The following is a 12,775-nucleotide window of genomic DNA, read 5'->3' on the forward strand; positions in this document are numbered from 1 at the left end:
AACATTGAAATTATTTAACCTAAAAAAACAAATTTTCATATGAAAATGATATATATTAGGAATAGTTACAAATATAATAGTTATATTTAAAATAATTAATTATACAACAATCTTTTAAAAATTATAATATAATAAAATTTACAAATGGTAGAAATCTATCGCGAATAAATTTTACTATATTTATAATTTTTTAAAAATACTACTATATACTTTACTACTATATACTTAGATTATTATTATTACTAAAATCGTCAAGTCGATGTATTAAAATATGAGGAGAGGATGATCAAACAAAAGTCTCGTCAAATTTTTGTATTTTTGAAAAAAAACAAAAGAAGACTTCTCAAATTGTTTAGTGAAAGGTTAGTTATATAGTTGAAAGAATAATTCGTGGGAATTAGAATAAAATAAGAGTTTAGGGTTCTAATTCCAAAGACGTAGCCATCTCGTGCCGAATACTGAATACAATCAAACAGATTAATCCCAAACTTTTCAGAATCTTTGAATACAATTACTCACCGCAAAATCGAGTGCCAAAATGAAGATCATAATTATGAAGGTCCCACGATCCACACTCCAAATTTCGAAGCAATGCCCTAAATTCAACGGTTTCAAACCCATAATTGAAGCTTTTGTAATGAATCAATTTAACACCACATCATCAGAGCACTTCCACACGTCTTGGCATTGGCGGCGGCGGCAACAACCTAATGACGGTATCATCCGTTTCTTTTTGTGGCTTTGATCAAGTCTTTCCATTAGATATTTTAGTATTTCAATGGCCACGTTCTCGATAGATTAGAATCAGAGTATGGCTTATCGTCATTCTGTGGCGGTGCACGCATAACAATGAATGTAACAGGTCATAAAATAGAGAAGGTGAAGAAAGAGAATCAAACTAGGCGATGTTTGATGAAAAATTCGAGGCTGATACTTGTTTACACTAGATTTTTTATATCCACTTATCTCTCTTTTCAAACTGAACCTTGACTTGGGATGAATGTGCTTTTCCTTCAACTATAATACACAAATGGAGGCTTCAGCTAGGAGCTAGGGCTGCATTTATACCTTGCTTCTTCTGTATGCTTCGTTTATGATTGAATTTTCGTCCATTTTGAAAAAGCTTATTCTGGCTTCTGTCTGTGCGTTTAATTTCCATTTCTGTAGTTAGAAATTTCTTTGTGGCGTTTGGTGGGAACGGGGTGGAAACTACTATAATGGTAAAGTTTTGGTATAGGCTTATTTTGATTGGGTTTCGCTCTCTTTTTCTGCTCGTTCAATTCACGAAATTGATTGGTATTGGTATTGTAAATACTGAAATTGTTTGTTTAAATGTCACTTGATTGCTAGTAATTTAAATATGACTTCGTTTGCTGGTTCCGTCGTTAATTTAGGAACTCTCCTTTATTTCTTCGGTCTGTCTTTCCCTTTCGGATCGATGGGATCGGGTTTGATTTTTAGGAGCTAAGATTGCTGTATTGTTTAATGGTTATATTTGTGGGACAGCAGAAAAATGATCTTCTGGGTTATCGTAAGGAAATTCGTTTTGTCGTAAATAAATCACAGTTGATCTTCCCCCCTTTTTTTTGGTGTTTAATCGAAACTCTTGTTGTGATTACATTCTGTTTATTATTTCAAGGTGTAATTTGTGACTGTTTATTTCTTTTGTATCAGGTGTCGTAGGCTGAAGGAAGGGGGACATATGAAAAAGAAAAGGAAGTAAAAGAAAAGAAGACACTTAGGGGACGGCTCCTGTGGACAATACCAGGTTTGATGATGTTGAATTCCACTTAAATTTTGAGTTACCAGTAAAGCTCTTAACAAGTCAATTCGACGATCAATTTAAAGATGTAGTACGAACAACTTTGGTTTCAAATTCTTAGAAATGCTCTTTCAGCTAGTTAATTGAGAATTGGGAGCTTAAGTCTAGTTTACCAAAGCTTTTGATTCTTTCTTTTCAGGAAACCAAGTTTGTTAGTGTCATTACCATAATGAGTAATGATGATGAAAGCTCTCTGTCGTATACTCAACCCATTGGAAGATGGTCGATATTCTGTTTTGGCTTGGGGCATATGCTCAATGACATTACTGCTGCCTGCTGGTTTACTTATCTGCTACTTTTCTTGACGGATATTGGATTATCTCCAGGGTATTTATCTCGTAACAAGAACTTGATTTTATTTGCTCACTGAAACTGCTGTATTCTACTTTCTACCTTTGTATTCCACGTATACTATTGGAAACAAAGTATGTTTAAATTCTCTATTGTTTTTCTATCTCTCTCATCGGCGGACAAGCATTCTCTTTTCAAACATTTAGAATAGAAGTTTTGGGTACTTTTGATTAGGTTCTTAATATATACATGGAGTTGAAATTAAAATTAAGTTCACTATACTGTACGACATTTTTCTCCCATGTTCATGGAAAATATTCGTTGTTTTGGACCTTGTGCAGGATTTAATATAGTGGAACTATGCACGAATGGAATGACAAGCTTATGTTAATATAATAAATTCTAGATTTTAAGGTCACTTGCACAATACAACCATCTGTGTACATTTTCTTGACATAGGAATGCAATGATTGAATTTTCGCGATGTTGGTAGATTTGACTGGAAAGACGACCACACCCATCAGCCTTGCTTTGGCTGCTGACCCACTTTCAGGATTGAGAATTTCTAGAAATTAGCATCAGCACTTTAGATTCAATTTTACTCCTTTTTAATTTTGGAGTTAAATTGAATTTTTATAATTCCACCACGTTGAGGATTTCTCTTGCTTATTGTGAATTTATCATATCATAAAATTTTTAGGAATGCTGCTACAGTTATGCTTTCGGGTCAAGTAGCGGATGGAGTAACGACAATTTTTGCTGGTGAACTGGTACATCACTCATAACATATTATATGTGTACTCTTGGTTGGTGCATCATTCAAAACTTGGGAGACAGCTATGTTCCATTTCTTACGTGTTTTCCATTTTTGACGTTCCATTTTTTTTTCTAATGTGCTGATCGTGGAGGATTGAGATGGTAGATTGTTGCAGCTACCATATGGATTTTTAGTTGTTCTGGATGACTGTTACTTCTTGTCTTCCCTTAAAAATTACATTTTGGGGTAAATTACATGGTCCTAAGTTTATGTTTAGTGTCTATTTGATCAAACAAAATAATTCAGCCCCTGCGGTTTAAAATTAATTCTGAAGGTCCCTAGGGCAGTTGACCTATTGGAAATTCCACATCATGTAAGAAAGTTCTTTGCCATCTCACTTCATAATGGTACATTAGCAAAGGTCCATCACCAATTAACTGCTGTGTCATTTTTCTTTGTTATTAACTAACGGTCAACTAATCCTAGGGACCATTTAGAACTATTTTTTGATCTTCAAGGACTAAAATATTGCTTTTAGAACATTATTTATCAAATAGACATTAAACCTAAACCTCATGGCTCAAAAGTATAATTTACCCTTTATTTTTTATTGGTTCCCTCTACAGCATGTCTTTCATTTGGCTTCTAGGCTCTTCTATTTCAAATATTCAAGTTTTGAATATATTGAGGATGATCATCGTTTTTCTATTGATATATTTCTGCTTTTTTACTACTCTGAATCATTCATTTATTTCTATGTAAACCAAGTAAAATGTTTTGTCCTTTTATTACACAAAGCTTTAATAATTTTAATTTCCTTATTTATATGATAGATAGATCGGTTTGGACATCTCAAAATATGGCATGGTGCTGGATCTGTGTTGGTCGCAGTTTCATTTTCTTCTGTTTTTGGTGGTTGCCTACCCTGCATATTGTTTTCCAGAAGTTCGTCAACATTGCAAACTGTAGGCTACAGCTTTTTTGCGGCAATCTTTAATGTTGGTTGGGCTGCCACTCAGGTTTCACATATGTATGACCCTTCTTGATCGGACATTTTCAAATATAATACTTTTACTAAGAAAAATGTTGGAGAACACTAGACATCATAGTTGATCACCTTTATTTTCTTGAGTTTATTACATCCTCTGCCTTTGGAAATACAGTCGGCTGTTCTTAAATATGAAGCTCAATCTTGATTTGGTCTTGGTCACAATTCACTTCGAAAGGTCTTGGTTCTTTCAATCTAGAAGATTTAAAATGAAAATAAATCTCAGTTCTGGCATTGGTTGTACGCAGGTCTATGGTTAATTGTATTACATTAAATTCAACTAGTAGAGTGGCATTGGCTAGCTGCCGCAATGCTTTTAATATGGTAAGACCCTAACTTCTTATCATTTTGATGTATCTTGTGCATTTCATTGTTTGAGTTTACTTTAGATGTTGAACTGAATTCTTCTTATGTAGATTGCAAATCTTAGTCTGTATGCAGTGGCTCTGTTAGTGTTCAGTATCATCAAGGCAAAATCACATGCAGATATTGAATATCAGGTACTGTAATTTTGCAAGGTTTTTATCTTTTAAGAACTTTTTTCAAAATTTTGACGTTCTTTCATTCATACAGTATCGAGTGATAGCATATATTTCAATTTTCATTGGGTGCTGCTTTGTGGTCATATTTCTAGTGGGGACAAAGGAGCCAAGGTATGCTAAAGAGCTTAATTGATTTTTGTATATTTTTCTCCACAATCTGTTCATGCCCATGTCCATCTAACATTGCTGTTTGTGGCAAGGAACTTGCCTTTATTTCCGTTGACCTATATTTTTCGTTTTACTTTTTTATGATGAGATGAATTGATTACGTAACTTTGTTGGTCAGAAAAAACGGTGGTAATCTAACTATTTACTAGTTGTTGACATTGTACTTTAGGTGAACATTTGGTTGAAATAATCACTTTCTTTACTAAGACTTCCAGCTTTATTTATATGTTGAAAATAATTTTAGTTGACTAAATAACCTTTTGATGCTTGGTGTACATGTAGTTTGAAGGTTGCTGTACAGGGAAATCGGGGTTCAAGGATCTCATGGTCATATTGGTTCAAGAAAGTATTATACTATCAAGTTGCTCTTGCTTATGTACTTACGAGACTGATAGTCAATGTTTCGCAGGTGAGCAGACTATATTTATTCCTTTTCAGTCCTTATATTTTTAAATGAGCAAAAGAGGGAAAAAAACAATTAGGCTTGGTTCACAAATATATATAATGCACTTTGGTTATGTCGAATCTTTATGGTTGCTGTTGGTATTTGCAATTGCTTCCATTTTCTATCTCGGGAGATATCGAGTTTACTAAACTCAGAGAATGCTTGGTGAATGAAAAGCTTATAAATTTAATAATCAACATTCAATTTGAATTTCATCGTTTGTTTTCCTTCCTACTACATTATTGTGTTTTTCCCATACTTGATGAGTTTAAGGTTAGATTAAGTATATGCACATTAACATGGCTGAAATCTTAATGGGGTGGAGGGAAAGTAGAACTAGAACATATTTCAAACTTACTTAAGAATTGTTGGCTAGGTTAAACTAGTGGAAAAAATTCAACATGGCACTCAAATAGAAGGTTTATATTAATATTCAGTCCGATTATATTCAACCAAAAGTGCCAAAAGTAAATGGATCGAATCATATTGGATATATGAAGCAACTGTTCCTCGAAGGCCTCCAGTTTAAAAGGTTTTTACTAGGTCTGGTGATTTTGCCCCAGAAATTTTATATTCACTGTGTTCAAAGTGTGATTTCAGCTTGACTCAAATTTACTTTTTAGTAGCTGCCATTTAGCTGCCATTTCAATTTTGATTTTTGTTTAGAAATATGTATTTTTATGTTCATTGTTCTGGGATTTGACTACTAATTGCATATTTTAACTATATTTCTTTTTCATTGATCAGGCATTTCTGGCATATTATGTTATTAACGATTTGCATATGGCACAGTCGGCCACAGCTTTGGTACACCACTACCTTCATGCCATCAAATTTCTTCTAAATATAAAGTCTTGTACTTTCAATGCGAATTATGACACATGTTTTTTTGTTGATTGTTAGGTTCCTGCAATAATCTATGTCTTCAGCTTCATCATATCTGTGGTTCTCCAGGTCCCCTTTAGATACTAAGTCTAAATTATTGAATAAAGATTAGTTCCAGCTTCTATATCATCTTGATCATTTAAGTTCGTATTTTAGGAGGTTGTTTGGACCGGCCAACGCCTGAAGATCTATTATTCTGCTGGAGGCATTATTTGGATGTTTTGTGGTGCAGTGATTCTCATTTTACCTTCAAGCTTGAGTACTTTTATGTACGTCATGTCCACGTTTATCGGCATAGCAAATGCTTTGATGATGGTATGTCTAAGTTAAGAACCCTTGTGTTTATGCATATCATTTATTGCGGGAGTCTCTTTGGTCCTTGCGAGGATTTTTCATACCGGGAACAATTTATTTCATTGAGGATCTAGAATGGATTATAAAGGACTTGTTCATGCATACACACACATATATTAAAATTCTAACTAGTCAAAAGTAGAGTAGTTCCTTTATTCCAACAATCTCAGTAAAAGAAAAGGACGTCTATGAGTTTTTTTATGGCCTGCCCTTCTAATAGTTGCTTAGGAAGGATTGGTGGGAAGTTTATGAAATACCGTTGGAGATGAATGAAGCATGTAATTTGAATTTGATTTGGAAATGCAACAGTCCTCCCATGTCACTACTTGACTGCACCATGGGGCAAGTATTGTTTTGGAGACGGAATAATGGCAACATAGTCAATTAGTAATTTGAGGTAGACTAGTCATAAGACCCTTGGGAAAGGGAAAGGACTCTGAAGAGTTTGAAGTTGGAAGGACGAGTAAGAGTTCTCAAAATTTTCTTGGTCACTTTGTAATTTTTTCTAGTTTTATTGTGTTAATATGATCATCAATTTGTCTCCTATCAAGATCGTTTGTTAGAATCTGTTCTTTTAAGTGGGTCATTGTAAATTGAATGTTGATGTGGACAAAAAAATGTTTCAAGATTTTATGGGGAAAAATTAGATGGTGCACAAATAATATTTTTGCAACCTTTTAATGATAAATTATTTTAAATTTTTCATGACAGGTGACTGGAGTGAGTATGCAAAGTGTTCTAGTTGGTACGGATCTGAATGGTTGTGCATTTGTGTGTGGTTCATTAAGCTTCCTCGACAAAATCTCATGTGGGCTTGCGCTATATTTTCTGGAGTCATTTCAGAGTGAGTGTTTCTTTGCACAAGCTTTGAACTCAAAACTTTTACGTTCAGTTCCACTCTACTTAATATTCCTTTCCATTTGTAGGTATTTCTGCATTACATGTTTCCGAAAACACTCCTCTCGATGCCACCTATATTTCAGTTACAAGATATGGTCTCGGACTTGTGCCCGCAGTTTGTGCATTTCTTGGAGTAGCAGTTACAATCAGCATGAACCTTGGTGCCCCTTATGCCAAGTACTTAACAGAATCTCTACTGGAATAATGGTAGGAACGTTAGCCCCCAAGCAGAAAATCTGTATATAGACCTATCACAATTCACTATTGTCGACATTGATTTCACATCGGAAGAACAACAAAAAACCATCTGCAAAATAACTATGTACATGACAGAAGATCAAGTTGCCGAAACAATTTGATGAAATTCATCGTCAAAGCGATTTCTATACTGATATATAGCACAGGTATCAAACTATTTTCTGCTCAAAGAATTACACATCCAGTTAGTTTTAGTTGCTCGCTGAAAATGGATGGATCATTATCTGCTCGTCCCCAAGGGATTCTAAGATTAGCTCTGATTCTTGTTATTGACTGCCTCGTTTATTTTTTGCTGCCTCTAGTTGTAGAATGTTCATTTCAAGGCAACAATTTCATAAACTATTCTTAAGCCAATCTCTGGTTGGTTTGTATACTAGAACACTCATGTGGGATTACGATCTTCTCTGTATATTTTTTAGTTTGCTTTATTCCTTTTTCTATGTACTTTTGGATTCGTAATATTGATTTGATGATCTGATGGGAAAAACTTTGGTAAAGTCAGTGTCTTGTCTAGTCTAGTCTAGTCTACAAGTGGGGTCTTTGAGAATGGAATTTGGTTGTCTTATAATAGACAAGGAGAAAGGTTTCAGTAGTTGAAATTCACTTCCAAAGATTTGTTGATGCTGTTTTCAGCCAACTCACTGATCTCTTTCAGATTGACATCTACTCTTATAATTCAGTCAGGTTGATTAGTCATTGTCAGCTTTATTTGGAAGATATGGGAATATAACCCTTTTCATGTCACTCTGTCAGCAAATAAATGCATCACTACTCTCTCTTTCTCTAATGGGGTTTGTTCCCTCTTATGACTGTATCATTTTAAAGCACAATATACACAATTTTCTCTCTTTTTTCTCTTTTTTTGGGAAAAAAAAATTAATATTAGAGGTTTCTTCCCTACCTTGTGTGAAACTTTTGAGTTGATGCTTAGAAATTTGAATCTTTTTTGTTCGTTTAACTAGTTGAATGATTTTGAATACAACTCGTGGATGATGTCTTTGAACATTCAAATTAGTCAAGGATGTCTTCTAACTAGTTTAACAGAAGAACCATGTTTAGCTGTGAAGGAAATGAAATCAATATTCGAATCAGCCTGTTTAAGAAGGAAACTTTTACTTTTTTTTTTTTAATTTTCTAAATCGTAATGTATGTCCTTGATTTATTTTCTTGAAACATGTAACTTTTCATTTATAAAAATATATAATAACTTTTCATTTATAAAAAATTCGTATTATTACTATAATAACGTGGAATACATGAAATTATATTAAATGGGGTGGAATATATGAAAAACAAAGTATGAAAAACAATTCTTTTACGATAAAGTAAAAAGTAAGTGTGATATTTTTTAATAAAATGAGACATTCTTTAATAGAATGAGAAATTTTTTATTATAATGTTATTGTAATATAATTAATCACTTACCATATTTATCTAAAATATTTTTATTTTTTTCTATTTTTAATATATTAATATATTAACAAAGTGAATGAACATATTATTAATAATATAGAAAATGAATAAATTGATATTTGAGCTTATATTTGTGTAAAAAATCAATTTAGGACATTTTTTATTTTAAGCTATAGGTTGAAGCACCATTTAAGTTTTAACCCAATTCTCACTCTATGCTTGAAGCACCTTTTAAGTTTTAACCCAATTGTCAATGAGTTGGGCTAAATTGTGTATAGGTGATTAACTATTTTACTTGGATTTACGATGCTACCAAACAACTTAAAGAAAAGAGGCTACTGTGTCTTCACAATCAAAGCATTATTTAATTAATGTACAATCACTTTTGGATATTGGTTTTAAAGAAAATATAATTAATTATCATTATGTATAAGGGAAAAATATCGAAAGTTGATTCTTAAAAAGAGAATGATAGTGCAAATGATAGATCTATAATTTTTTTTAATGATTGACCATCTCTATAGACCATATTGATATTTATATGTAATAATGATCGGAAATACAACATAGTTTTAAATATTTATACAACATAGATACACACACACATATATACCCTTTCATATACAATCTCTTATGAGAAATTTAATCCTCTTTTTCTATGAAGTATTGAAATTAAACAACAAAGAAAACAAATACTCCATTTTCACCAACCTCTGCAAAATGATGAAGTTTTTAATGGATATTTTTCCTTTCAACGTGAATTACAGAAAAGACTTTTTTCTAATTGGTTTCTTCATCAGCTGGTGTTGATGATGATCACCACCACCTTTGATCAAATTTCTCAAAAATTTCCCAACTACTTTTTTCAGCTTCACTCCTTGTAATCCATCTTGATGTTGTTTCTTCACAATTTGAAGATTGTTGATCTCTTCTTTACTAAAGTGTTGGCCAAGCGAGTTCCTTTCTCGGTTGCCCTCGTCCGACCTTATTTCTGCCTTCCCTTCGCCACTGATGAGTTGTTTTAAGCTTTTATGGTCGTTGTTGATCTCGGATTGATCTCCTTTACCAATGATAATAAGATCGTCATCGTTTGTTGGGAGAATCTGAAGCTCATCTTGGATTTTGGCTGGCTTTCTAGTTCTCTTTGACATGGAGATATCATAATGTTGTTTATGAGATATGCTCTCACTCCCCATTTGCTTCACAAAATGGAAAGGCCATTGGCCATGTGTTACATGCTCTTTTATATATATATACATATATCTTATGAAAGGGATCGAGGGAAAATAATTGTGAAGATTGCTTAGCAAACAATGAAGGTGGTAGCTTTAGAGGCATTTCAAAAAGGTGGAAAGTCTTTTTTTAAATTTAGATTGATTTTTTTCCTTTACAGGTGAGAGAAAAATGGTCACAAATCAGCTGCATAAAGGAAAAAGGCTTGTGGGTTGGTGTTGTTTTTTAAGTATTACCAAACTTCTCTTTTCGTTCAAATGAATTGAGTAATGTTGTTGCCATTAATTTGCTTGGTCCAATCATGGTATGTGCTCAATTCCTTCTTCAATTTGGTTTTCTTGGGCTCTTTTGCTCATTATTCGGTAATTTTGTGTTTTAAAGTTAAAAGTTACAAATTCTACTTCCTTACCTTTATGCATAAATTTTCATATTTTATTATCAAAACGAGTCATTTTTGCGTTTCAAAAAACTTACGAGTCCGTCTTAACTAAACCATTATACAAAGATGTGTTTCAGTAGCCTACAAAGAACTTTGATCTTGATAAAGCTAAAATAAATTGTGGTGACACACTATCAATATTGACTAAGTCATTGAAACCGAACGTCTTTGTCCATACTTATAAAACAAGTCTAAAAACAATAATTTAAAATTTAAGATAAAATTAATGAGCGCAAAATTTTAAAACATAAACCTATAAACAAAATTATTACCACAGGAAACCTTTCGTTATTAATGGATATGTGAAAGAAAAAAAGATAGTCCAAATCAAAATAGGTTTATAGAAGTGTAAGTTTTGATTGCAATATTAGTTTAATCCATAGGTTTACGATTTGTAAAACAATTAATTTGTGAAGGAAGGTGTAAAAGACAATGATCAATTGAATGAAGTGTATAAGTCTATGGTGTAGAAGAAGAGAGGGTTCTAAAAATAAAAGAATTAGATCACTTGAGTAGGAGTTCGCACATATTCTACTTTACTTTCTTTCTATGAAGTACGTAAGAATGTGGACTTTTCATCTGAGAAGTATGAAGAAAAATAATTTCAAAGGTTGTAGGAATGGGTTTAGGAATGTTTTCTTTATAGATAGATCAAAATGGAAGGTCCAAAATGAAATCTAACCTACATTTTGAATGCAAAATTTTTTTTTTTTTTTTGACATTCTACCTGCTTCATTTCCCATTGCCTAAAGGACCAACAAATCATGCACTCCTACTCCTTGCTCTCCTTCTTCGTCTTTCATCGTCACTTCAAGTCTCAAACATTTCTTCTTCTTCCTCCTCTTTCGCTGAATTGGGTGTACCCTTTCTCTTGCTCCTCAATCACTCTCGTTTTCCTTACCCATTCTTACTTTTGCCTCTCTCCTATGTTTAGGCAATGACAAACCCCAACCTTCCTTGATAACCATGTTCAAGTCTTTTGGGTAGCCAACCCAAATTTCTACGTTGGTCCAAAAAACTTCCTTAGCCCAACCCCAACTTGTGTGTAAAACCTCTAGCAATCACACTTAGTTCGCTTGGTCCGACTAGTCATTTCAAATTTAAAACTTTTAGAGGGTGGATCATTTTCATTTGGGCTTCATCCATTTTGAACTATTTTAAAATAAAAACAAAAACATTCTTATAACAATTATATTTAAAGTATACAAGATTTACATACACCTCTCATGTGTTAATAATAGTATATAAGTGATAGGCCATATAATTAGTAGAAGTCTATCAATGATAGATTTTTTTTGTATTTTAATTCTTTTAAAATAGTGGTATACACTTCATTGCTATTTCTAAAAAATATTGTCAAATACTCTTATAAATATAAGTTGTGAGCTACTTAAGTATATAACAGAGAACACTCGTACTCGTGTAACTCATAATGATCACACAAACAAATATATATTTTGAAAAGAAATACCACGTAGTAAATTGTGGATGAAAATAAAATTAAAGTGAACAAGAAAAGTAAAAATCAAAATACACAAAAAGTATTCATAGTATATAATTATATGTATAAAAGGATGGTTTTGTAGTTTGGTGAGTGACAAGACATTCCGATGAGAGTAGCCTACAAGTAATATATGATGTTGAATAATGAGATGTGTAAAAACAAAGTAGGTTAGTGTGTGATTTATCATTTATGTATACTTCCTAATTGCTATCAAACAACTTATGTATACCAACTTCCTAATAACATGGCCTTTCTTTCTACCCTTTTGAGTTACTTGGATTGTCTATTAATTTTATTGAGCAGTCACATAAACGAGCGTGAAAAATTCAAAAGGAAAAGAAGAAGATAACATATTACATTAATAAATCACAAAAGAAGGAAAAGAAAACAAGAAGTCAATTTTGAAATATCATCATGTGTGCATACAAGGAGTCAATTTTGAAATATCATATCACGATGATATAAACAAAACGTTATAAACTCTATAGTTTAAGAAGTAGGTTATATTTCATTTGAGGATATAACATGTATATAAAGAAAAAAGAATGAAAAAAAAAAGAGTTGAATGTTGTTGAGGATGCTGCTCAATGCAAAACTTAAAATACCTACAAGCATGTCCAAACCCAAAGGATATTGGAAACAACATATGGAAGCACACATCCCAAAATAAAAATTAAGTGCTTGTTAATTTGGATCATCAATAACGAAACATCACC

The 12,775-nt window shown here is 32.6% G+C and overlaps 2 protein-coding genes across 5 annotated transcripts; one reads left to right on the forward strand and one right to left on the reverse strand.

Annotated features, from left to right (window-relative positions):
* The first annotated feature begins 497 nt into the window (after positions 1–497).
* LOC101219302 (major facilitator superfamily domain-containing protein 12) lies at positions 498–8,130 on the forward strand. Of its 4 annotated transcripts, none has more exons than XM_011661176.2 (14): positions 498–716; positions 1,675–1,768; positions 1,962–2,149; positions 2,814–2,883; positions 3,704–3,900; positions 4,167–4,242; positions 4,335–4,418; positions 4,492–4,571; positions 4,911–5,037; positions 5,821–5,880; positions 5,977–6,027; positions 6,115–6,273; positions 7,024–7,156; positions 7,239–7,453. In XM_011661176.2, exons 3-14 carry the CDS (start codon positions 1,992–1,994, stop codon positions 7,415–7,417), a joined length of 1,374 nt encoding a protein of 457 aa, XP_011659478.1. In that variant the 5' UTR covers positions 498–716; positions 1,675–1,768; positions 1,962–1,991; the 3' UTR covers positions 7,418–7,453. The 4 variants fall into 4 exon arrangements, with proteins under 4 accessions (XP_011659478.1, XP_004135898.1, XP_011659477.1 ...); XM_004135850.3 differs by having other exon boundaries at positions 503–1,080; positions 7,239–8,130; XM_011661175.2 differs by lacking the exon at positions 498–716 and adding an exon at positions 745–879.
* Positions 8,131–9,378: 1,248 nt separating this feature from the next.
* Positions 9,379–10,586, reverse strand: LOC105436185. The gene has a single exon (XM_011661178.2). The coding sequence runs from the start codon at positions 10,140–10,142 to the stop codon at positions 9,645–9,647; it is 498 nt and encodes a 165-aa protein (XP_011659480.2). The 5' UTR covers positions 10,143–10,586; the 3' UTR covers positions 9,379–9,644.
* Positions 10,587–12,775: the final 2,189 nt, after the last annotated feature.

Source organism: Cucumis sativus, chromosome 7 (assembly GCF_000004075.3).
Source record: "Cucumis sativus cultivar 9930 chromosome 7, Cucumber_9930_V3, whole genome shotgun sequence".
In the NCBI taxonomy this organism is placed as follows: Eukaryota; Viridiplantae; Streptophyta; class Magnoliopsida; order Cucurbitales; family Cucurbitaceae; genus Cucumis; species Cucumis sativus.